At 35.5% G+C, this 26,195-nt stretch overlaps 1 protein-coding gene across 2 annotated transcripts; it reads right to left on the bottom strand.

Annotated features, from left to right (window-relative positions):
* Positions 1-744: 744 nt before the first annotated feature.
* On the bottom strand, positions 745-23,050 carry rab23 (RAB23, member RAS oncogene family). 2 transcript variants are annotated; one of them, XM_084092484.1, is made up of 7 exons: positions 22,592-23,050; positions 17,304-17,523; positions 9,605-9,690; positions 8,857-9,013; positions 6,445-6,527; positions 6,271-6,363; positions 745-4,500 (listed from the first exon to the last, which is right to left on the bottom strand). In XM_084092484.1, exons 2-7 carry the CDS (start codon positions 17,456-17,458, stop codon positions 4,361-4,363), a joined length of 714 nt encoding a protein of 237 aa, XP_083948610.1. In that variant the 5' UTR covers positions 17,459-17,523; positions 22,592-23,050; the 3' UTR covers positions 745-4,360. The 2 variants fall into 2 exon arrangements, with proteins under 2 accessions (XP_083948610.1, XP_083948611.1); XM_084092485.1 differs by having other exon boundaries at positions 17,304-17,518; positions 22,592-22,851.
* Positions 23,051-26,195: the final 3,145 nt, after the last annotated feature.

The raw sequence follows: 26,195 nt of genomic DNA, 5'->3' as shown, positions 1-26,195 counted from the left end.
GGTCCCAGCTCTTTTCAGGTCATTGACCAGCTCCTCCCGTGTAGTTCTGGGCTGATTTCTCACCTTTCTTAGGATCATTGAGACCCCACGAGGTGAGATCTTGCATGGAGCCCCAGTCCGAGGGAGATTGACAGTCATGTTTAGCTTCTTCCATTTTCTAATGATTGCTCCAACAGTGGACCTTTTTTCACCAAGCTGCTTGGCAATTTCCCCGTAGCCCTTTCCAGCCTTGTGGAGGTGTACAATTTTGTCTCTAGTGTCTTTGGACAGCTCTTTGGTCTTGGCCATGTTAGTAGTTGGATTCTTACTGATTGTATGGGGTGGACAGGTGTCTTTATGCAGCTAACGACCTCAAACAGGTGCATCTAATTTAGGATAATAAATGGAGTGGAGGTGGACATTTTAAAGGCAGACTAACAGGTCTTTGAGGGTCAGAATTCTAGCTGATAGACAGGTGTTCAAATACTTATTTGCAGCTGTATCATACAAATAAATAGTTAAAAAATCATATATTGTGATTTCTGGATTTTTTTTTTTAGATTATGTCTCTCACAGTGGACATGCACCTACGATGACAATTTCAGACCCCTCCATGATTTCCAAGTGGGAGAACTTGCAAAATAGCAGGGTGTTCAAATACTTATTTTCCTCACTGTATATAGTTAAATATTCACAACATTGTTGTGTAATCATGCACATATAAGGTTCTCACAGACACAAAAAAGTACAATGAAGTCCAAGGACTACAATAGATTCTTTATTTTGTCCATTTTTAACAACCACCCAACAACCCAGAAACAGAACGGAGCGAAGGATCAAGTGTGGAGTCGTGTGGCACAGCGGATAAAGCCCGGGATCAGTCCGGGAATGATCCCAACTGAGCTTTAGATCACACTGTGAAAACTAGCACTGAAACTGCAGGAGTGATGATGGGTGCTGGCATACTCTTAACATCGACTGGAAAGTCATGAATACATCAGTGTAAAGAAGACTAAAACAGGAGAGAAAACATTATTTCCAAAGCAGTTTTCATATTAGAAAAAAAACAATATTGAATATTTAAGATGACCTATTAATAACATGATCAGAAATTACATCAGAGAAATAAAGTGCCTTTAGTCCACTGTAGTGTCGTCATATGAACGTCAGTAATGATCAGCTGTAAACATGAAGGCCGAGTACCATGTTTCCACATTCAGACATAAATGCAAGACATGCGTTTCATGAATAAATACAATCAATCAAATGTTAAGCCACATGGAACAAGGGAACAGAGGAGGAATCCTGCGGAAAACTGATCCATGTGCGTTCAATCCATCAGGGATTGATCCTGTGATTCACTCACGTTTAAAGCGTAACTCAGAGCGGGAATGTTGGCTTGATTGACGGACCCAAATTAAGTAAAACATTTAGCACATAATATTCATTAACATCCATTCAACACTTGTGCACTAAACGCTTCTTCTCACTCTTGTGCGTGTGAATGGCTTTAGTGGTTATTAAGGCTTTGGGAGGCTAGTTTTAGTCATGGATCCTCTAGAAATATGAATTATAGTTTCACTTAACATGAAACATAATAAACTTCTGGAATGGTCTCCTGTACATATATAAAGCCTGAATACTGTATCAGTGCAGTTTAGCCCAGGATTAAACACGAGGAGTCAGTGCTAATCTGGATAACCGTATTCTAGGAACTTTAAAGCGAGTTTTATACGATTATTGTAAATCTCGTGGTTCTGGGAGAGGATGTTGACAGAAACTCACTTAAAATATGTGCATTTACTTTAATAACGAAGAATATGGATTCCGGTAAATGACAGACGGCAGTCTCAAGAATAAGCGATATCATGCGTGAGAAGGGCTGGGCGATATAATGAATGATCAGTGTCATTTACAGTTCAGCTGCAAGAACACCATTAGTGTGTGTGGTTGAACGACTGCGCATTTTTTTAAGTCGACGTTTATGTGATTAAAGTCGTCGTTGACTAGTTGCTGATGACGTCATTAATGAACGAATTAGCCTGAGCCTCGAGCTGAGACTCGCTCAGCGATGGCATCTGGACGTTGACTGTTTTGTAATCAGGGTTAGGGTTAGAGTTAGTTAGGGTTAGGGTTAGTTAGGGTTAGAGTTAGAGTTAGTTAGGGTTAGAGTTAGTTAGGGTTAGGGTTAGTTAGGGTTAGAGTTAGAGTTAGTTAGGGTTAGGGTTAGTGTAATATTGCTACTGCATTACAGATTATTTTGGGTCGTTATATTTCTCTTTCTGCTCGATCTAAATCAGATACAGATGTAGTAGCACAGTAAAGATTACATTAATATGAATGCATGAGTGAGAGAATGATTAATTCTGTCTGGCAGAGTCTCTCTAATAGTGAAGCTGTGGGTTTTAGTTACTAAGATATTATATGCAAAAACGCATGTGTACAATAAGCTGTTTAAAATGTGCATTCACCCGATCAATGTCAGCATCCAGACGGTGTGATCACACACATGTAGTGGAGCACTCTCGGGTACGCCTTTAACTGATGGAAACGGAGTAAAAGTGAACGGCAGAGATTTCTTATCCTGCAAGATCACGACTCGTCGACGTCAAGCTTAAAGCGGCTCATTAAAGAGGTCACTGAGCTCAAGGTAAACCTTTATATATTTCACAAGTTATTTTAATGAGATATATAAACCGTAAAATTGAAAACAAAAGCAATACTTTTGCAATACAAGTACTGGGTATCTCGGTAAAACTAAATGTGAATGTTACCGTGCACTTTACCGTGAACATTACCGTGCACTTTACTTTACCGTGAACATTACCGTGCACTTTACTTTACTGTGAACGTTACCGTGCACTTTACTTTACCGTGAACGTTACCGTGCACTTGTTACCGTGCACTTTACTTTACCGTGAACGTTACCGTGCACTTTACTTTACCGTGAACATTACCGTGCACTTTACTTTACCGTGAACATTACCGTGCACTTTACTTTACGGTGAACGTTACCGTGCACTTTACTTTACTGTGAACGTTACCGTGCACTTTACTTTACCGTGAACGTTACCGTGCACTTGTTACCGTGCACTTTACTTTACCGTGAACGTTACCGTGCACTTTACTTTACCGTGAACATTACCGTGCACTTGTTACCGTGCACTTTACTTTACCGTGAACGTTACCGTGCACTTGTTACCGTGCACTTTACTTTACCGTGAACGTTACCGTGCACTTTACTTTACCGTGAACGTTACCGTGCACTTTACTTTACCGTGAACATTACCGTGCACATTCTGATGCATGAATGGCTTTTTGGTCAAAACGACTGATTGAACAGAAAAACTGTTTTATGCCACTTCAAAGTAAATGCATATATATTAAGATGAATGTGGAATATCTCCATAGAGGCAAAATAATAATAATATCAATATATATTTTTAGTAGGTATATCGCCCAGCCCTAGCAGTAAGTGTGTGATGTCGGATGCTTTAATATCTGAAGCATTGCCAGCTGTCAGCAAATGAATAATAATAATAATAATTCCTAAAGAATATGTTTATATAATTCCATCTCTTGCATTTGGTATTGAGTTAGATTATGACAGAGTCTCAGAAGAGCATATTGATGCATATCAAGGATGTTGATTTCATTTGAAATAATATCTATAAATCTGACTCGTTCAACCGTTTACTAACGCTATTTACATTTCGTACAAGTAGAAACATTTTGGCACTGTTAAATGTCATGGATTTAAGTAAGTCGTTACTTTTACTACATTTTTCATAAAAAAATACCTATAAGAACATATGGGTTGAACTTCATGACACTGTTCATATAAGAAACAAATGAACATTACTTTAAGGGAAGATTGCAAACGATGCATCTCCATCCATACGCACATATTGCACAAACGATGAACAGTCCAAATGCACAAATGGTGTGTTTCTTTTGTAATTAATCTCATTAGAGAACATCTGAATATTACCCTGATGTGTGTGTACCACGTCAAATAATGCACATCTGTGAGAAAATAGATTCGCTTTTCATTTCAATTTTGAGCCACAATCATTGTTAAAACGAGAGGACGGGGCGGTGTCCGAAAGATTTTAATACGCGTACAAAAATATCTTAACAGACCTCATATTTACTGAGGGTTTGACTTTTAGGACACGCTCGAGTCACTTCTGCGCCAGTAGAGCACATTGTGTGTCATATTTCCTCTGTGATTCTGATTGATGCTGCTACTGGCGCAGAAGTTCAGCATGTGATGTAAAAACGAGTGTGTGAAGAAGGCTCACACTCATCCACAGGAGTCCGTGACGTATGAAACACAGAACACGATGGGTTTCTGTCCTGCAGCCAATCACGAGCCGCTCTACAGGAGTCTGCAGCCGCCGAACGGGTTTTTCGTTTTCTTCGTCCGCTGCTTGTTTGGTCGCAGGTTGATGACATCACGGCCGTTCAGGTCGCTGGTGTTCTGGTTCGGATGAGTGCCGCCGGAAGTGTTAAAAACACCTGGGAAAAAGAAGAGCAAGGCACTGTTGTTTAAATATGCACAAAATAATCATAATAAAATAAAACCTATATTAATGAAAGTAGGTGTCAAGGTTTAGTTGGTTAGTTTTGACCCTAGTCATAAAATAAATAAATAAATAAATATACAGGGTGGGCCATTTATATGGATACACCGTAATAACATGGGAATGGTTGGTGATATTAAAGTCCTGTTTGTGGCACATTAGTATATATTAGTACACACCACCCATCTTGAGGAGTTTGCCCCCTCACATATACTAATGTGCCACAAACAGGACTTTAATATCACCAACCATTCCCATGTTATTACGGTGTATCCATATAAATGGCCCACCCTGTATAATTATATATATATATATATATATATACACTACTGGTCAAAAGGTTTAGATTGGTAAGATTTTTAATGTTTTTAAAAGAAGTCTCTTCTGCTCACCAAGGCTGAATTTGTTTGATTAAAAATACAAACAAAAAGTAATATTGTGAAATATTATTACAATGTAAATCAGCTGTTTTCTTTGTGAATATACAGTAAAGTGTAATTTATTCCTGTGATCAAAGCTGAATTTTCAGCATCATTACTCCAGTCTTCAGTGTCACATGATCCTTCAGAAATCAGTATAATATGATGATTTGATGCTCAAGAAACATTTATGATTATTATCATTATGTTGAAAACATTTTTTTACATTTTTATTTCATGATGCTATGACGAATAGAAAGATCAAAAGAACAGCATTTATCTGAAATCTAAAGCTTTTGTAACATTAAACACTACCCTTCAAAAGTTTGGGGTCAGTAAGAATTTTAATTTTATTTTTGGGGGAAAGAAATAAAATAAATCAATACTTTTATTCATCAAGGATGAGTTAAACTGATCAAAAGTTACAGTAAAGACATTTATAATGTTAGAAAATATTCTATTTTAAATAAATGCTGTTCTTTTGAACTTTCTATTCATCAAAGAATTTTGAAAAAAAAAAATGGTACACAACTGTTTTCAACATTGATATTAATAATGAATGTTTCTTGAGCATCAAATCATCATATTAGAGTGATTTCTGAAGGATCATGTGACACTGAAGACTGGAGTAATGATGCTGAAAATTCAGCTTTCATCTGAGGAATAAATTACATTTTAAAATATATTAAAATAGAAAACAGTCATTTTAAATTGTCATAATATTTCACAATATTACTGTTTTTTTTTTTTTGTATCAAATAAATGCAGCCTTGGTGAGCAGAAGAGACTTCTTTTAAAAATATAAAAAAGCTTACCGATCTAAAACTTTTGACCAGTACTGTATATTATATATATATATATATCTTCTGCTCACCAAGGATGTATTTATTTGATGAAAAATTCTGTACAAACAGTATTATTGTGAAATATTATTACAATTAAAAATAAGTGTTTTCTATGTTACTCCAGTCTTCAGTGTCACATGATCCTTCTGAAATCATTCTAATATATGATGATTTGATGCTCAAGAAACATTTATGATTATTATCAGTGTTGAAAACAGTTGTGCTTCTGCTTCATATCTCTGTGGAAACCGGGATACTTTGTTTTCAGGATTCTTTGATGAATAGAAAGTTCAAAAGAACAACATTTATTTGAAAAAGAAACATTTCATAAATTAATAAAATTATGAATTTCTTTTAAAAAAAAAAATCTTTTTAAATTGAGAATGCTAAATTTGAACAGTACCGTATGTAAAGTAATGTCACACAAAAGTTCAGTCTTACCTATTTTATTGCTGGATGTGTGAACAACCTCGCTCTCCTCCGCTGACTGTTGCTTGAGTCGATGCAGATATTTGTCAGCTAGATACTTAAAAACTACAACAAATAAATTGTGTTATTTTATAATAAATAATAAAGCATAATCAGTTTTGTGAGCGGAAAAGCTTCGTCACTCACCTTCATTGACGTTGAGATCTTCCTTCACTGATGTGCGATAGAATCTCAGCTTCAGCCTCTTAGCAAGACCTTCGGCCTCTTCACTGAAGCAACAACACACACACACACACACACACACACACACATCAATCCCTGGAAAGCTAGAGAAAGCCTCTGGTGCTCTTCGGTCATTTTTATTTATTTATTTTATTTTTCTTCATCGGAATGGTACGAAACTTGGTAAAGGTTTTGGCACTTGCTGTGTGAACACACAAAAATATCCTGGACATGATTCGAAAAGTTTAAATGGTCCTGAAAAAAATAGTCACACTTGTATAATTGTTCACGGTCTAAAATGAGCGGATTGGAAATGAATGGGAGACGAATTTCCTCTAGTGGAAGCGTTTGGTACTGCGGTATATCAAGCTCAAATTTGGAACACAACTTATTTAGATTAATGGCTTTGATTTTCTTGCAGTTTTAGAGTAAGACGTGTTTTTGAAAATATAGATTTCATATAAAAAAAATGAAATAGTATTTTTCATAACAATAAACAAAATTCTGTAACTATTTTTTAAGTTCTGTAACTTTTTACAAAATAATTTGCCAAGTGTCGACTTTAAACAGAGATCAAACTTAAGTCTGTGCTTTAAAACATTCAAGATTTATGACAATTTAAGTTGGAAATTTAATTTTCAGGTCTATGCTCAAAACGTGAATAAATGGATTATAAATACTGCGTAAATATAATGTAAAACCATAAAATCCCCTAAAAATACAAAATATTAAATAAAAAAACATAAAATCTAAATTAAATATAGTACATTCCTTTCATTGAAATTAACAAAAAATTCTGTAATTTTTGACCGCCACGTGAAGAGTACCAGAGCATTAAAGGTGCACTGTGTAATATTTAGGAGGATCTGTTGACAGAAATGCAATATCATATCCATAACTATGTTTTCAGTGGTGTATAAAGATCTTACTTAATGAACCGTTATGTTTTTATTATCTTAGAATGAGCATTTCTATCTACACACACCGCGGGTCCCCTTACATCGACATGTTTCTACGGTGGCCCTGAACGGACAAACGCGTTTCGTCACTATGTTGTTCTTCGTGCAGAGAAGCGAGCTAAAACGAATAAAACACTGACACAGTGATGAACAAGTAACAAATAATATTCGCAATAACATCATTTTACTGAATAATTAAGTAAACATAATTTCTTAATTTATCTTTGAAAAAAAAACCTCATTGTTAAAGGGGTGGTATAATGCCCTTTTCACAAGATGTAAAATAAGTCTCTGATGTCCCCAGAGTGTGTTTGTGAAGTTTTAGCTCAAAATACCCCACAGATATTTTTATATAGCATGTTAAAATTGTCATTTTTTGAGGGTGAGCAAAAACTCCTCGTTTTGTGTGTGTTCCTTTAAATGCAAATGAGCTGCTGCTCCCAGCACAGGGGGCGGAGCTTCAAGAGCTTGTGTCCTTTTACCTCACACTGACATGCACTGAAAATTTTGCCTTTTATTTTCAAACTGGAGTCAGACAAAGATGGAGAGACTCAAGAAGTGACAACATGTAGACAACAGAATGGTTAGTTGATGAATTTATGTAGCTTATGTGTAGTTATCTTCTAGTCATTGATTAGCATTATTCTGTCATGATCAGGGTGGGAAATTAACTTTTCCCACAGTGGCTGGTGGATGCCCAATTTTACCAGCCACTTATATTTTTTAACCAGCCACTCTTTTTTTTTTTTAAGGTTACAATTACAACAACAATTACAATTTTAACAATATTTCAAGTGTAATCTTTCTTTGTAAAAAGCATACATTTTATCATACGTATTTCAAAGTTAAGGATTCATTAGTTTGAATATTGGAACAAACACTATAATAACATCTTAGTTGATAATTCAATATACCTACTTTATTTTTGACTAAACATCCCATACTATATATTTAACATATGAGCAGAAATTGGTGAACAAAAGCTCATTGATTAGCATATTCTGTCATGAATCTCATGATAATCTATAAATCGTGTTCCGGGGGCGGGGTTTATGTAAATTTTAGGGTTAATGATGTCACTAACCCGGGATGAATGTTGTGTAGTCTCTATCAGCCGTTTGTTGTAGTCCTTAAAAAGCGATTTCTTTAAAAAATATCTCCCTTTGCTTTGAACTTTGAGCGTCGTAACTTTGCAGATGTTGTTTATGCTCAAACAGCAACATTACACACTAACTAAAGTTAGAAAAGTGAAATCATAATCCACCACCCCTTTAACTGGCTACTCTCTGCTGTCTCAGACAACGACATCACTTCCTGCCGGCCACCATAACTTCCGTTGGGTGCAATTCACAACCTCACCACTAGATGCCGCTAAAAATGACACAGTGCACCTTTACAGAGCATCACTGACTCTTACTTCTTGATCACCGTGTCGTCCAGCAGATCGATCTTGTTCTGCACCAGGACCGTGGGAATGTCGCCCACCTCCATCTCCACCTTCTCCCTCCAGCTGCCGATGGCCTCGAACGAGTCTCTGTCGGTGGTGGAGAACACCAGCACACACGCCTGAGCTCCTGCGGGACCGATCACACGTCATTAGGGCTGCACAATATATCCAAATATCACAAATGTATATATCGCGATATGCATATCGCAACGGCTTGCAATAACTGGGGTCATGAAGAAAAGACAAAGAGAAAATCACTCGCTGCTCTCGGCTGAATAACTTCTGTAGCTTTAATAAGAATCAGTATATATTTAATTCATACAGTGAAAACTAAGCAGTGTTTTATTTCTACATTTGATTATTCAGTTTCTGTTGTTAAATAACTCTAATGTAGGATAACCTGAACCCTAAACCCTGTGGTTTACACTGATGTTAAAATAACACTTCTTACAGTAAAACACTGATGTTCACTGTCAGAAGCTGTAGGGATGTTTTCTAGTCACAAAAATATATTTATATAAATATATTAGAAAGATAATTTAAATTTATTTTACACACTTTAAGCATTATTGTATCGCATATCGCATTATTTAATGAGTTATCGCATATCGCATTTTTCTTCACTATCGTGCAGCCCTACACGTCTCACACACACACACACACATACACACACACACACACACACACACACACACACAGCATGTGAACACACTCGCACCTCTGTAATAGGCCTTGGTGATGGCGTCAAACTCCTCCTGTCCTGCCGTGTCCCACAACATCAATCTCACGTCCTCGTCGTTCACTCTGGAACACATGCAAACAACCTCAAAATGCATACATGCACAGGTCTAACAGCTACACTCTTAAAAATAGGGTTTAAAAAGGGTTTTCACAGCGATGCCATAGAAAAACTCCCAAAAGAACCTTTCAGTGAACAGTTATTAGAAAATAACCATTTTGTTCTAATATAAATAGAGGTGTAACAATATATCGAAATACAAAAATGCAATAATATGTATCGAGGATAGTGACTATGTATTGTGTATAATTCACCCAAAATAAAAATTACTGTAGTGTGTGAGAATTTTTTTTACGTTTTTAGAGTTTTAGTGTCAGTACTACATTAAACTACTATATATGTTTAATATAATGTATAATAATGCAATGGGGGAATATTTGTGGGTCCTGATAATGCCAAATATCTGATGTTACCAGTAAAAAGTGTCCTACATTATTTTAATTATATCTAGTCAGTGAAACAGTGCAAGCATATTCATCTAAAATAATTCTGTTTTCAGCTTCAGAGTCATGAATATGTTTATTCTGGCGTCTCTATTGTCCTGTGCTTTGGGTTTCAGCACCGAGTCCAAGCCATTTACACACACAATGTAATATTAAATTTAGCATTTTTATCAACAGTACATTTTTTGTTATCATTGTCACCACAAAACCAGTCACATGGGTCTTTTTTTTTTTTTTTTTTTTGAGATGTATACATCCTCTGAAAACTGAATAGGCAATAGACAATATTTGGTCAAGATACAACTATTGTAAATCTGGAATCTGAGGGTGCAAAGAAATCGAAACATTGAGAAAATCTCCTTTAAAGTTGTGCATTTATGTTCACGATTGTGCTGCATTCACTCACAAAAATAAATGTTTTATATATTTACGGTAGCAAATTTACTAAATATCTTCATGGAACATGATCTTTACTTAATATCCTAATGATTTTTGGCATAAAAGAAAAATCTATAATTTTGACCCACTCAGTGGCTATTGCCACAGATATACCTGTGCGACATGTGACTGGTTTTGTGATCCAGGGTCACATATGTCTTCGAGAATCGCAATAATATCGTATTGTGAGTTCAATATCGTGATATGTATCGAATCGTGACCTGAGGGTATCGTTACACCCCTAAATATAAAGAAGCTTTTTTCCAGTATTAAGAACCTTTGTGGAATGGAAAGGTTCTATAGATGTTAAAGACTCTTCATTGTCAATAAAAGAACCTTTATTTTTAAGAGTGCAATAGACTGTTGAACAAGTCTTTAAAACGCAACAGTTACATCAAATAATTGGGTCATAAACTGCTTAGACTAGTCATAACTTTAAGTCAGTTACATAAAAAGAAAGATTGGTCTAATTTGAATCCATGAAGTGAGACTGATTAGCCCTAATGAACTGCTTGTTGGTCAGACTAATTCTTAAGACTTATCTTAAAGGGTTTGTTCAAGCCATTCTAGCTGTATATGATTTTCTTCTTTCAGCCAAACACAATCAGAGTTATATTAAACAATATCCTGTCTTTATAATGGGAGTGAATGGTACCTGAGTTTTTGAAGCCCAAAAAAGCGCATATATAAATTAATTAAATAAGTAATCCATTATTATTATTATTATTATTATTATTATTAGGCCTTCTGAAGCGAAACGATGCGTTTTGTGAGAAACATATCCATATTTATAACTTTATAACCCATAATCACTGGCTTCTTTTTAATATAACTCTGATAGTGTTTGGCTAAAAGAAGTAAGTCATATACAGCTAGAATGACTTAAGGGTGAGTAAATCATGGGATCATTTTCAATTTTGGGTGAAATAACCCTTTAAAAGGGTTATTTCACCCAAAAATGAAAACTCTGTCAGTAATCACTCTCCCTCATGTTGTTCAACCCCGTCAGACTTTCGTTCATCTTCAGAACACAAATGAAGATATTTCTGATTAAATCTGAGAGCTGGCTCACTCCTCCATAGGCTTCTCTGTTATTGAAACTTGCCGGCCCAGAAAGTTAGTAAAGACAATGTTTAAAATAGTCCAAGTGTCTACAGTGACTCAACCTTAAGTTTATCAAGCGATGAGAATACTTTTTGTGTGCAAAAAAACCCCAAAATACCGACTTTATTCAACTCTTCATTTTCTTCTGTGTGTCTCTGAGTGAGTTCACGTAGTGTAACAGCGCAGCGCTTCTGGGTTGTACGTCAGAACGGAGGCTCACTATTGGCCGACGCTGGTCATGTGTGTGATGCTGGCCAATAGTGAGCCTACGTTTAGACTACTTTACTAACTTTCTGGGCCGGCAAGTTTCAATAACAGAGAAGCCTATGGAGGAGTGAGACAGCTCTCAGATTTAATCAGAAATATCTTCATTTGTGTTCTGAAGATGAACGAAAGTCTTACGGGGTTGGAACAACATGAGGGAGAGTAATTACTGACAGAAATTTTGGGTGAAATAACCCTTTAAGTTAGTGGCTATGTTTATGCAACTGGTCCCTGCTTTCGCTCTCAGGTTGACTAAGCTTTGAAACCGACGAAGCCACTGACACCTCATTTGTTCCTCATTTCGTTTTACGTGTACAGCCAGTAAACCACACAGATTTTCTCTGGCGTTCCCTGCCGATGTCACATCTCACATTATAATAGCTGGAAAGAGCCTGAGATCCAGGAACTACACCTTTGTGTCGTCACTGCGAACAAAGGCAAGAGGATCTTCTTTTCCCAAGGGTTTGCCTGAGCATCACCGCGTGTTATTTGTCATTTCCCATATTTAAATGGAAACAGGAAACGTGCTTGTCCAGAAGTGTTAAATCATCTCTCTCGGGTCAAGCGTGAGCCATGATTACTGGCATTTATTTCTGCTTATGTGACCCACTTTAGGCTGTGTGAGAGGTGTTTACAGTACGTATGAGTGGAATACTGAACATACTGTAGTATATACTATATGCATATGAAACACAGATGGACAGTACTGGCAAAATATATCTCAGCATGAAAATTCAATATCACAATAACTGGGGTTAAAAAAAATGTAAAGGTTGCTTGATCATTTTTGATTTTCTTCATTTCTTTTGAGTGATTATAATGGACGCTTGTTTCCACCACGGAATTTAAAGAAAAAAAAAATGTTTTGTGTTTTTTTTTTATAGTCAGAATTACAAGACATAAACTTGCAATTGTGAAATATTAAGTCTGAAGAATTAGGAGATACAGTCTAAAATCAGAACTGCGAGAAAACAGTCAGAATTGCGAGATATAAGCTCAACGGTAGGGATGGGACGGTATGGATTTTTTCTTACCGCGGTAGAAAAGCAAGAAATTCCCGCGGTATAGCGGTAAACCGCTTTAAATCCGAAATACTGAAGCCTTTATAAAATAACACAGTGCTACTGCACAGCCATTCAGTGCCGAGGCTTACTCGCACGCTATTGGCTGGTCAGTGGGAACTGCACGAACCAATCAGTGCGAAGCCTGCTGAACTGAGGCAAGAGAATCCCCAGGGAAATTCCAGGGGGAATCCGCCTATAAAAGGCTGGAATTGCCATGGATTCAGGTTTTTATCATTTGCTATACACATATACATACATATATATACATATACATATACATATACATATATATATATATATATATTTCATGTGTATTTAATACATATATTAAATATGTATATGAAATATAATTCTGCAAAAAATCAGAATTACGAGATATAAACTCAGTCACACTTTAGATTAGATTAGATTAGTGTCCAATTCTCACTATTAACTATGACTTTTGCCTCAGTAAACTCCTAATGACTGCTTATTAATAGTTAATAAGGTAGTTGTTAAGTTTATGTATTGGGTGGATTAAGGGATGTAGAATATGATCATGCAGAATAAGGCATTAATATGTGCTTTATGAGTAACTAATAAACAGCCAATATCCTAGTAATATGCAAGCTTATAAACAACTAGTTAATAGTGAGAATTGTACCCTAAACTAAAGTGTTACCAAACTCAAACTGTGAGACAAAAGTACATAGGACACATAAATCTGCTAAAATGGGGAACATCCTCGTAAACCGCCGCTTATGGCTTACGTGAACAAACAACTGAGAAAGAAAATGGATGCGTATCATTATATTGGATCCGTGCATTCGCTCTTAAAGTGACAGTAGCCTAATATTCCTGCTGCTAATATTCGTCATTAATGTTAATCAAACAACAAAATACAAAGAGTAACTCACTTTTGTAGCTGTAACAAAGATTAATTATATTTAAATTATACAGTGAAGACTATGCAGTGTTATTTTACAGTTGATTACTCAATCACGTACCCGGATTACGTACCCGAATAGTTTATTTAATTTGCATCTTTGTTCTATTGTATTTACATATGTTTGTAATTTGTTTTGTTTATTATTTTCTACACAGATTCTCTCCCCTACAGAATCCCTGAATGATTCATTCTTTCCAAATAGAGCTTTTCAAGTAATCTGGTGAATTTTTTTTTCATATCGCAATAAAGATTGCAGAAAAACTAAATATCGCAATGTCAGTTTTTACCAACATCGTGCAGCCCTATCCTGACTTTTCAATTACATTTTTCAATATTTAGACCACTTATATAATTGACTCCTCAGGATGTGAAGAGAGTTTCAACCAGTATAACAAAACGTGTTTATAAAAAAATAATTTGCTACTCTGCCCTGGCTTTAAACGAGAAAGTGTGAAAAAAGTGCAGCTTTACAATGTGCTGTAACACTGGTTTTCAGATTGCACTGGTTGCAAAGCTACGGCTAGAAGAATTCAGGGGAAAAGCCTATTTTATTATGTGCTTAAACTACAATGGTCCACTTGAGATGGATTAACTCAAACTGATTTATATAACAATGCCTATTAATGGATCATCTGGGAAATTAGAAACAATGAAAAAATACTTATTTAGAATGTGATGGCTGCAAACGAAATGATCAGATTATTCATAACAAAGGAATGATGAGTCTTACATCGGTGCAAAATCAGCTTCATAGTGTGTGAGTATGGGGTTAAAAACAAAACTCAAAATGTCACAATAATAACAGCCCAGCCATATAACACCGCCTGACACTTACAGGTTTCTCCTCTCCTTCACTCGCTGAGTTTTTAAATTCCAGCGGATGAAACGCACACGACTGCCTCTCTCACTGTATATCAGCGGCGGCTGCTGGTCTTTCAAAGGCTCATTTTCGGCCTAAATCATAAAAATTATCCATTTATTTATAAGTAAATTCTACGTTCCTTTTCAATAAAATGTCGTACCAACTAGCCGTCTTTTCCAGTGACTTGACCAGTGTCCTCTCAATGGCCAGCAGAGCTAGGTATAATTATATAAATGTAATAATATAATAAAGGTATACATAATAATATAATAAAGTATAATAATACAACTACTACTAATATTTTTTTATTTATTTTAATAATTATTTTTTAATTATTACTAATAATAATATAAGTAATAATATAATAAATGTATAATTGTGTGAAATGTATTATGAAAATTGGCTTGCAATTTCGACAAGCAAATACCAAGAAATAGGTTGCAGCAGTTTGTCTTTCGACTACGTTTGTAAAGTCCGCGACGGGACCGAGCTCGAACAGCTCGAACAGCTCGAACAGCTCGAACAGCTTCACTGTATGAAATCGCTGTCAATCAAAAGGAGACGCAGCCTTTCGACAGACCCTCCAATCATCACGCAGAAGCCAGAGTCCAGGCCAGCCCACTCCTCATTCACTCCAGAGACGCTGAGCGTCCGCAGCATTTATCCAATGACCGTCTAGTTTCGAAGCGCTGAAAAGAACTGTTCAGAGCAGCTCCACTGAAGTCACTGACGCTGGGCTTCAACAGGGAAATGCACTGACACGCTACGGGAATGAATGAGAAGGAAATCGAGTCAGCCGGCCTGCTATATGTAGCTGATTCTGAACCAACTCGTCTTTGAGATGAACGTTTTCTAACGCATTTTAGTCAATAAAATGTTAACACAATAGTACATATTTGACGATTAATTTTTTGACATTATAGGGGAAGCCGAGCTTGCAGTCTTAAGGAAATCCCCACTGTGAGAGAGCTTCGGGAGGGGCGGATGTGCACGTGTCATTCAGAACACAAGACAAAATAAGAGTAATAATAAATAATTTGTAACAAAATAATCGTTTTTACTCGATTGTACTATTTTGGTGATCGTTGGGAGTAGGGCTGTCACTTTTTGTGAAGAAATCCTGTTTGATTTTTGAGACATAAGTGTTCATTGAATCGACTGTAAAATCGATTTTCCATGTCTAAAGACGTTTCCATTTTAAACGCCAAATATAGGCAAATCCACGGACAAATAACAGGCATTAGGACGAACGTAAAGAGGGCTCGCCGCACTTGAGACGCGCACAAGTCAGCAATATTCCTGATGATTTATTGGCGTGAAGTTTCGTGCACAATGACAAACAGGAGTGCAACACTCTCGAAGAACAATAAGCAGAGCGGACTGCCAATTCTCTTAGCAGCTAGTAAAAAAGTAATTACCAGAAAATGGTTAAAACCAGAGTCACCCACGGTGAAGGAGTGGATTGATATAACACATAATATACACGTGATGGAAAAATGATCTTTCTCCTTAAGAGCATTAAGGGAAGACTTCCTCCAAATATGGAGTAAATGGATTGATTACATTAAACCAGTACGCCCAGACCTCTTTTGAAAGGTTAATTTTTTTAATTTTTTTTTTAACTATTGGAATATGGCAATTTTTGGAATCTTCTGTAAGTAATAGCTCCCCATGTTCTATTGTATATAGTTACTGTTAAGAGGAGGAAACAAAGCATTGGTGACACTTGTAAAAACTTCTTTCCAGGCCTGAGAGAATACACTCTGTATTGATAATTGTTTTTATGTGTATATGAGTATGTATGTACAGTATATGTATATGTTTATTTTTTATTATTATTAATGCTGTTTTGATATATATGTAATTGCATAAACTTTCAAGTGTCTTTGATTTAGGAATATATTGAAGGCCTGCTTTCTGTATTTCTCCTTGAAAAATGAAAAATAAAAAATTACAAAAAAATAAATAAATAAATAAAAAGCAGAGTGGACTGCCATAACATCAATGAACAACATCACTGCAGGCTTCAACATGGCTGAGTTTACCATTAGAAATGTCAAACGAATTTCGCCTACATAGGCGATTGTAGACGTAGCCTGAATCTGTGTCTGTATGCACGAGACTGTCTGAATACCGGAAGAATTCACATGTTTGTTGTAAATAGAGACACATTATGCAGAAGTATAATTTGCTGTTATGTGTGTTTGTCAGAACAGTCGCTGTGTGACGCGCGTTCGCTGCGGGCGTATCGTGACGAGTTGGACGCAATCCGAGAAAAGACCGATAAAATCGATTCCCTATTTTCATTTTCGAAACTTGTGTTGGTTGGTCGGATCGACTGTGCAATCGATTTTCGAACGTAAAGTGACAGCCCTAGTTGGGAGCCAACATCGAAATCAAAATTCAATGAATTGCACAGCCCTAGTTCAAACACAGAACCCAAAGGCTGTGTGTGAGAACTCATGAAAGCATTTCAAAGCAACCCGACTGAAGCGTCAAACTAAAGCACGCTTACATTATCTGTCTCTCCAGAAAGTCGACCCCGATGGTCTTCTTGTAGTCCTTGGTGAAGATGCCCTTGCAGTATCGCTGAATCATGCTGGACTTGCCGACCGCTCCGTTGCCCACCACCACCACCTTGATGGCCACTTCCATGTCCTCCTCCAGCATGGCTGGGTCAGTGTGGGGTTCGCTTCGCTTTAGAGCTTCTGCTGTGGGATCTGCTCAACGCTAGCCTGTGTCAGGAGCGCAAGTGACAGATCAGGCACAATCACACGCATTAAGGCTGCGTTCACACTTGGCATTTACAAGATTAGCTAGCATGAACTAGTCTAACAATGAACTGCACTTATACAGCATTAACTAATCTTTGCTAATGTTAATTTCAACATTTACTAATACTTTATTAAAATATTGTTAGCATTAGTTAATGCACTGTGAACTAACATGAACAAACAATGAACAGCTGTACTTTTATTAACTAACATTAACAAAGATTAATAAATCCTGTAACAAATGTATTGCTCATGGTTAGTTCCTGTTAGTTAATACATTAATGTTGACTAATGAACCTTTTATTGTAAAGTGTTACCGGTATATTTCAGAAATTGTGGGAACGTGTACTTAATTGTCACGAGAATAATTTCTAAAAAATAGGATTTTTTTTTATAAATTTTTTTTGGTTTGGGGGTGAAATATGACTAGACATGATTTTGACAGGTTTCATAAGATTCTCTCATTAAGGCCGAGCTTTCACCGCCAAAATAACTTGGTTGCAAATCAACACTGCATTGATTTAACAACTATAATCAATGAGAACTGGCTGTTTTCCAGGCCTTGAATCTACAGAAAGGTAGAAATTATTGTCACAATACTGGGAATTTCTCATTTTTGATACGATGCCGAGAAGAATATAGATATTCTATATACCATTTTTGATACCATGTGGAAAAACTTCCAAATAGATATTTTTAATATTATCTCATAATTCTTTGCCCATCCTTTGAAAGTGTAATCAATATATTTAAGCTATAAAAAGTAACACACAGTAATCCACAGTAAAGTCTTCTGAAGAGACGAGATCACGTTCACATTTGAAATCACCAATGAAATCTGACAACTGCCTCGTCAATTTTGTTTCTAATCTCTCAAAACGTGACCAAAAAATGTTTTTTTTCAGGCTGAACCAGCCAAAATTAATAAATTATGAAAAGATGTCTATAAGCAGCTCTACAGAAGACAAGCGTCATCATTCAGCTCAAATCATTGATGAGTTCATTAGGTTGGAAATGAATTTGATTCAGCTATAAAGACAAAATTGAAATTAAATTCCCTCATTTAATTAAATTACATTAAATGAGGGAATTTAACTGAGACTAGATGATTGACAGAAGACAAAACTGAAATTAAATTAAATGAGGGAATTTAACTGAGATTAGCAGGGCAGTTTTAACAGTGACAGGATCCATTTAACTAAGCGGCGTTTAAGTAGTTTATCCCGAAGCTTTTTCCACATGGTATCAAAAATGATATATAGAATATCTATATTCTTCTAGGTATCGTATCAAAATGAGAAATTCCAGTATCGTGACAACAATAATTTCTACTTTTCTGTACAGTACAGGTCAAAAGTTTGGAAACATTACTATTTTTAATGTTTTTGAATTAAGTTTGTTCTGCTCATAAAGCCTGCATTTATTTGATCCAAAATACAGAAAAAAAATAATATTGTGATATATTATTACAATTTAAAATAATTGGTTTTCAATTTATTATACTTTAAATGATCATTTATTTCTGTGATGGAAAGCTGAATTTTCAGGATCATTACTCCAGTCTATCACATGATCCTTCAGAAATCATTCTAATATGATGATTCATTATCAAAGTTGGAAACAGTTCTGCTGCTTAATATTTTTTCATAACCTGTGATACTTTTTTAGGATACTTTGATGAATAAAAAGTAAAAAAATAAAAATAAAAATAAAATGTTTTAAAAATAGAAATCTTTTGTAACAACAATATACACTACTGGTCAGTAATTTGGGGTCAGTAATTTTTTTTCTTTCTTTTTTTGAAATAAATCAATACTTTTATTCAGCAAGGATGTGTTAAATTGATAAAAAGTGATAGTAAAGAAGATTTATATTATTAGAAAATATTTTTTTATTTTGAATAAATGCAGTTCTTATTCATCAAATATATTAGGCAGCAGAACTGTTTCCAACACTCATAATAAATCAGAATATTAGAATGATTTCTAAAGGATCATGTGACACTGAAGACTGGAGTAATGATGCTGAATATTCAGCTTTGCATCACAGGAATAAATAATTTTTTAAAGTATATTCAAATAGAAAACTATTATTTTAAGTTGTAATAATATTTCACAATATTAGTTTTTTTTCTGTATTTTTGATCAAATAAACGCAGCATTAGAGACTTCTTTCAAAAATATAAAAAAACGTAATGTTTCCAAACTTTTGACCTGTACTGTAGAAAACAGCCAGTTTTCATTGATTATAGTTGTTGAATCTTATGAAACTTGTCAAAATCACGTCTAGTCATATTTCACCCCAAAACCAAAATAAATAAATAAAATTCCTCTTTGCTTATGAAATGAATCCTATTTTTTTTTTACAAATTATGCACTACTCTTCTGCGACACACTCAAAAGTATGTACTTTTCTTCACAAAAACAGTACTTTAGGTCATAGTATAACAAGTACACTGAAAAAAACAATAAGTAAAGTTTACCTAATTTTTCTTTGACAAGTTTTTGCACGCATATTGTTTAAGTAAATTTCACATATGGAATTAAGTAAACTCTACTTAACTAAGTTAAGTGAAAGTAACAAAGAAACTAAGTAATTTTAACAAATGTTGAGTAATATCTATTTAGTTGAAGTTTCCTTAACTCGAACAACATAACATTGATTTAAACCACAGTTTTAAATTATATGCTTTACTAAGTTGTTAATACATTAGATATTCTACATATAAGGAGTCACACATCATGTGAATGCAGAGACATCAATACTGGGTAGACAATACACAATGATGGTAACATTTGATGGATCGTTTTGTGTTTGAAAGTCATTTTGAGTAGAAAATGAACTCCAAATGTCACAAAATGGGCAAGTTACTAATCCTGACAACAAAAGCAATGATAAAACAGTGTAAAGCAGCTGGAAAACAGTGCATAATCAACCTCATTAATTATTCAAGGCCCAGTGCATGATGGGAACACCAGTATCAGAAAAGTTGAGTAATTTTACTTAATTTTATTAGGTTGATATTTACTTTTTCCTTTCTACAATATAGATATAGAATATAGAAATTACTTAGTTTTTTTTTTTTTTCACCTAAACTAACTTTTTCATGTAAATTACATTGTTTTTTCCTCTAGTATTTACTTCACCACAAAATCTTTTTCATCAGTGTTGGAGACTTGGGACACACACAATAGCTGTGTCTAGTACAGCAGGAGTCTCGAGTCTTGAATGCTGTAAAGATAGCAGCGACACTAGCGCTTACATATTACGTTACGCTAGCAAGGCCTCCCGCGTTTCTCCTGAGTAACTAAATACACCAGCTAACCTGACACAACAATAACCACATCCATGAGTCTCACGCCAGACCTCGTCTCCACGGGACACTCTCCCATCAAACACACTCGCAAAACCTAAAAATCTACATCTGTATATTAATGTTCTTTTTGTTATGTACTGTTTTACATTTAGTTGGATTTCTACAATACAATACATTGGTAACACTTTACAATAAGGTTCATTAGTTAACATGAACTAATAATGAACTGCACATATGCAGCATTTATTAATGTTAACTTCTACATTTACTAATACTTTATTAAAATCCTGTTAGCATTAGTTAATGCACTGTGAACTAACATGAGCAAACAATGAACAGCTGGATTAACGTTAAAGATTAATAAATACTGTAACTAATGTATTGCGCATTGTTAGTTCATGTTAGTTAAGATATTGTAAAATGTTACCAATATACATTTACAGATCCTAAACAACTATTTTATAAATGTGTTTTAAATGCATTTTGATAGACAAGATTAGATTTCTTGCTTTCGTTTGGTTCGGCTTTTAGAGATGAATAGAGACTTTAGAGACAAGAGATGAATCAGTGTTGTTCCTACAGGTGTTTCTGAAGGACTGTGTTACACTGAGATCCACGTAACCAGGGAAGTGTGTGTGTGTGTGTGTGTGTGTGTGTGTTGCTCTCACTCACTCGGCGTGGATGTATATGGCAGGTGGAAAAACACGCTGAACCCTAAAATATAAATGTATGACACTCTATGAGCACCTAAACTTCAAGAGATCCATATGCCTGTTTGAAGCAGCTGTTAGTGGTCCAGTTACACACATCGAAAACGTCTTACACAGGATTTGATGCAGTTAGAGATCTAAACAGTACTTTGCTTATTATGCAAACAAAAAGTGGCAAAAACATTGGAGGAAACGGCTCATATGTAACCATTTGTATCCATCACCATGTTTTTACCATATTCATTTAACATGGTATAAGATACTACTCCAAATCACAAGAATTGCAAAGATCCCCCATATTTTTAGTAGTGCAGAACACATCCTTGTGAGATATTAATGAGTAATATTAATTAACAACAAACTAACTGTACATAGGGTTAGGTTAAGCTGCTTGTGATTATGTATAGTGTGCTGTTATTACTATAGTAAGTACATGTAACAAGGACACTGCGAGATAAAGTGTTACCAACAGTACTGTGGAGGAACGTTCTCAGAACTTTTAGCTAAAAGTGATGAGCAAAACATTCTTTAAGTAACGTTAACAGAACGTTTGTTCAATGTTATTTGGTCTTTAATGATGTTCTCTAAACGTTAGCATGATCATTTATAGCCTACGTCGTTCGCAAAACGTGTTTCCTTAAATGTTTCAGTTGATCAAATGTTATTTTTAAATTTTTTAGAACGTTCAGAGAACCTTTAGGAGTAACTTAACGTTCCAATAATGTTTGCAGAAAGAACAAATGGAATGTTCCTTTAACGGTCGCACAACAAAAAACTCAGAACGTTTCGAACATTCAGAGAACTTTCAGGACAAAACGTTTGAATAACTTAATGGGAACGTTAGGACGTAGGATGTGTTGGCTGGGATGGTGCAGTGATGTGTCTGATGGCATGATACTTTGTTATGTAGACGCACTGAACGATTATTAATAAGTATTTGGATGGTATTTAAAATAATTTCATGGTACATTGTGTTAGTGAGGAAGGGAACGCGGTGTCTTACCTGCATTCGTGTTACCAGGTTACATTACATTATTTCGTCTCTGAAGATCCGACACGAGGATAATAATAAACGCGAGCTGTTCAGGAAGATCCACGCGCACACACACAGCTCTAGTGATTTATGAACACACACACATCTGCTGGATGTAAATATAACACAGCTGCATGAAGAGAGCTTTTTAATCCGCAGTTTATCAAAGGAGTGGCCTCCTCCTTCTCCTCCTTTACTGCTCTCTCTCTCTCTCTCTCTCTCTCTCTCTCTCTCTCTCTCTCTGTCTCCCGACTCAGCCTGGATGATCCGATATCAAACGAGCTCTGAGGAAGCAAATGTCAACAGATACAGATGAGAACAGATATAGCGGAGCGTCTTGACGTGTTTTGCGTGTGTGTGTGTGTGTGTGTCTCATCTGTTGACCGCAGCAACAGTCACGCGTGAAGCGGGAGACCACACTGCGAGATCGCTCGGTCGCCCCCCAAAAACACCCTTTTCAAAATAAAAGCCATTTCATTTATTTGATTGTATTTAGTCACCAAAATGGACAATTCTTGAATTATTATTAATTATATTTTATTTTATTTTCATTTATTTTTATTTTTTATTAAATTATGTATACGTGCACATCTTTTTTTAATTTGTCCTCATAATCCCTACTCAAAATAACTTCTCCTCTTGTTGCTGCAAGATGTCTTCTCTTCTCTGATGACATGTTTACTGGTGCAAGGGCGGGACACTTTCGACCAATAGCAAACCACAAAATCCAATCAATTCTCCATGTACAAAATCATGTCCCGTCCTACATTTTTAATATTCATAACTCCCTAAAAAAGTAACTAATTGCGTTACTTAGTTACTTTTTAAGGAAAGTAATGAGGTACGTTACTTTTGCATTACTTTTTCTGAGCTGAGCTTGATTGTGTTTTAATAACAAAAAAAGTTATATTTACTTACTCTTACTCACGATCCTCTCAACATGTGGACAAGAGAGCTGTCAGTCAATACATGTGAAAACAAAGTAACTATAGCATTACTTATATTTTGTTGTAAACGTAAAAGTAATGCGTTACTTTACTAGATACTTGAAAAAAGTAATCTGATTACATAACTTTACTCACGTTACTTGTAATGTTACCCTCAATACTGGTTATAGCCTAATACTATTTATGAGTATTTATACATTTTTGGTTTACATATTTAAATATTTAAATTTTTATAATACACCTTAAGTCGGAATAAACCCTGAACATCCAAAACTCAAGCCTTTATCCTGTTAGTTTACCACCTCTAGTGTGCTGAAGCTGCTCCTGCTGTAACAGCTGGGGTCTGTATGTTAATGAAGCTGAGACTGGTCATCCCACACTCTCATACGCAAACGTGTAACATTCTCCAAGGACAATCAACTCTTCTCAGAGGCAAGAAACTTCCACGACACCTCAATGGTCTTATTCTTTCACCGTCACTTGTCCTTTACTTAAAAATCCCTGTCTATGCACAAACGTCTCATCTTGACCTTTGTAGTCACGGTCACATCGGCAATAAGGCTTTAAAAACACGTCTGGCTTTTATAATATTCAAACTGGTTCTACAATTGTTTTCTATAGAATAGATTAAATATGTCAACACTTTCTCTATGATAAATGAGCCATCTTTGGGGAGTGAGCAGAATCAACCATATGTGGAATCTGGGTCAGGGATGGGCAGTATTTCAGATACATGCATTTAAAACACGTATTTGAAATACAAAATACTATTTTGTATTTTAAAGCCTTTGGAAAAAATCAAATGTAATTTGTATTTAAATGCATTTAAAATGAGTATTTTTGTATTTTCAAAATACATAAAATACTTTTTTGCCAGTCAACCTCTTCATCAGGGTATTGATTTTGTGCATCAACTAGTTCAGACATTCACTAGCTCAGCAATGGATCAGCGATTTCTTTTGGAATAAGGTGAGAATGTCATGATCAATTCTACTTGTTGATTAAAGTTAAAATAGTGCATTATTCACTTCAGTTAACATGAAAGAATAGCAGAGCACAGACAAGTGGGAAAATAGCGTTAGCCGATCAGTCTTGACAGGGAGTTGATTTTTATCAACTAGCTTGTCAAATGTGTTTAAAGCATTACTGCACGTTAGGGTGATATGACACTATCATAGCGATGATATAAAGTGTGAATTGATGGAACTTTTTCTAAATCGTTTACATAGATGCCTATTTGTGGGATAAGCAAATTTATCCGTGCAGCTTTTAGTGGGCAGGAATTATTGGAACGTTGGAGTGGAAAAACAAACACTGATGAATACTCCACAAACATCTTCAGCTTTTAGTTTTATTGTACATTAAAAAAAAAAATTAGATACACTTTCTAATTTTAATAAACTTATAGAAACAACTTTACATAAAATAAACATAAAATTACTTAAAAAGCATTGGACTACCTGCAACAACAGCAACAAAACAAAACGAAACAAAAAACTCAAAAGAGTTTGAAATTCACTTTATGCTGTGAAATCAAAACTGATATTGAGAATTGTGAAACCATGATAGTGTTACTGTGAAGTAAAATTGAGATTTTGGACATATCGCCCATCCATATTCTTTGCTATAGCAGAAAAGGTTCCCACAGTTTTACATACAGTATGAATTTTTAATAGTGTTCACCACAAGTAATAGACTACATTGTAACCAGAATTAAAGGTGCTCTAGGTCACTTTTTAACCTTAACTGAACAGCTTTGGAGTCAGTGGAATGGTTATATTACTTATTTCGGGTTGAATGGTGGTGGTTTCGCACCCCCCTGGTGCCCGAGAGCGGAAAAAACTCACTTGCAACTTTGGGCCGGCGAGTCGGCGTCAGGAAGTATCGCGTGATATCAGGTCTCGCGATGTAACGAATTGCTTGACGGCACTGCACACGTACACGCCCCCATTCAAGCACCGACTAGCTATAAGCAAAGGGCAACGATAGATTGAGTTATGGCTGAGGCTGTAAAAAAGATGCAGAAAGCTAGGAAATCTTTGTCGGAGGACCAACGAAAGAGGAAACGGGAGACTGACCGAGCAAGAAGTCAGACTCGAGTAAATATCGGACCGGCTTTTTCAGAATGAGGAGAACTGAGAGAAACAGAAGCCTGCAAAACGGATGCTGATCCTGCTGTTGCACTTGTAAGTATCTTTGGAATAAACTTTGTTTAATATTTAAATTTAAAGTAATTGCGACCTCAGGATGTTTGCTATTGTCTGTAAAGGTTTTTATTATGATCGCTGTCTGTTACGGGCTTACTAGTAAGCTAGATACTATAACTTTGATGTTAGCATTGTCATTAGCAAACACGTTTGATTTCTGTAGTTGTTTGGCCGTTCCTCTGTCGGTTTTATTTGTGTAACTTAACTTTTATTTTATGTCACTAAGTCAACGCGTCTGATAATAGGCAATAAACATGTTGCACATATCATGATCGAGCTAGAAAAAACGTTCTGATGTTAGACAAGCAAAGGTAAACCATCATTCTACCAGATTAACTTATAGACCTTACTAATATAACTTTAGACAAATATTAGCCTCCGATATATATATATATATATATATATATATATATATATATA

The sequence above is a fragment of the Abramis brama genome (assembly GCF_963993115.1).
Source record: "Abramis brama genome assembly, chromosome: 19".
Taxonomy (NCBI): Eukaryota; Metazoa; Chordata; class Actinopteri; order Cypriniformes; family Leuciscidae; genus Abramis; species Abramis brama.
The sequence above is the reverse complement of the archived record's forward strand: the minus strand, read 5'-3'. Positions and strand labels throughout refer to the sequence as shown.

Coding starts and splice junctions, on each gene's coding strand:
- rab23 (XM_084092484.1), bottom strand. CDS start 17,458: ATGCTGGAGGAGGACATGGAAGTGGCCATCAAGGTGGTGGTGGTGGGC. Junction 9,691..17,303: donor TTTCTGGAGAGACAGATAAT/GTAAGCGTGCTT, acceptor CATGTGTTCCAG/AGTGAACGACGAGGACGTGA. Junction 6,364..6,444: donor AGATCTCAACGTCAATGAAG/GTGAGTGACGAA, acceptor TATTTGTTGTAG/TTTTTAAGTATCTAGCTGAC.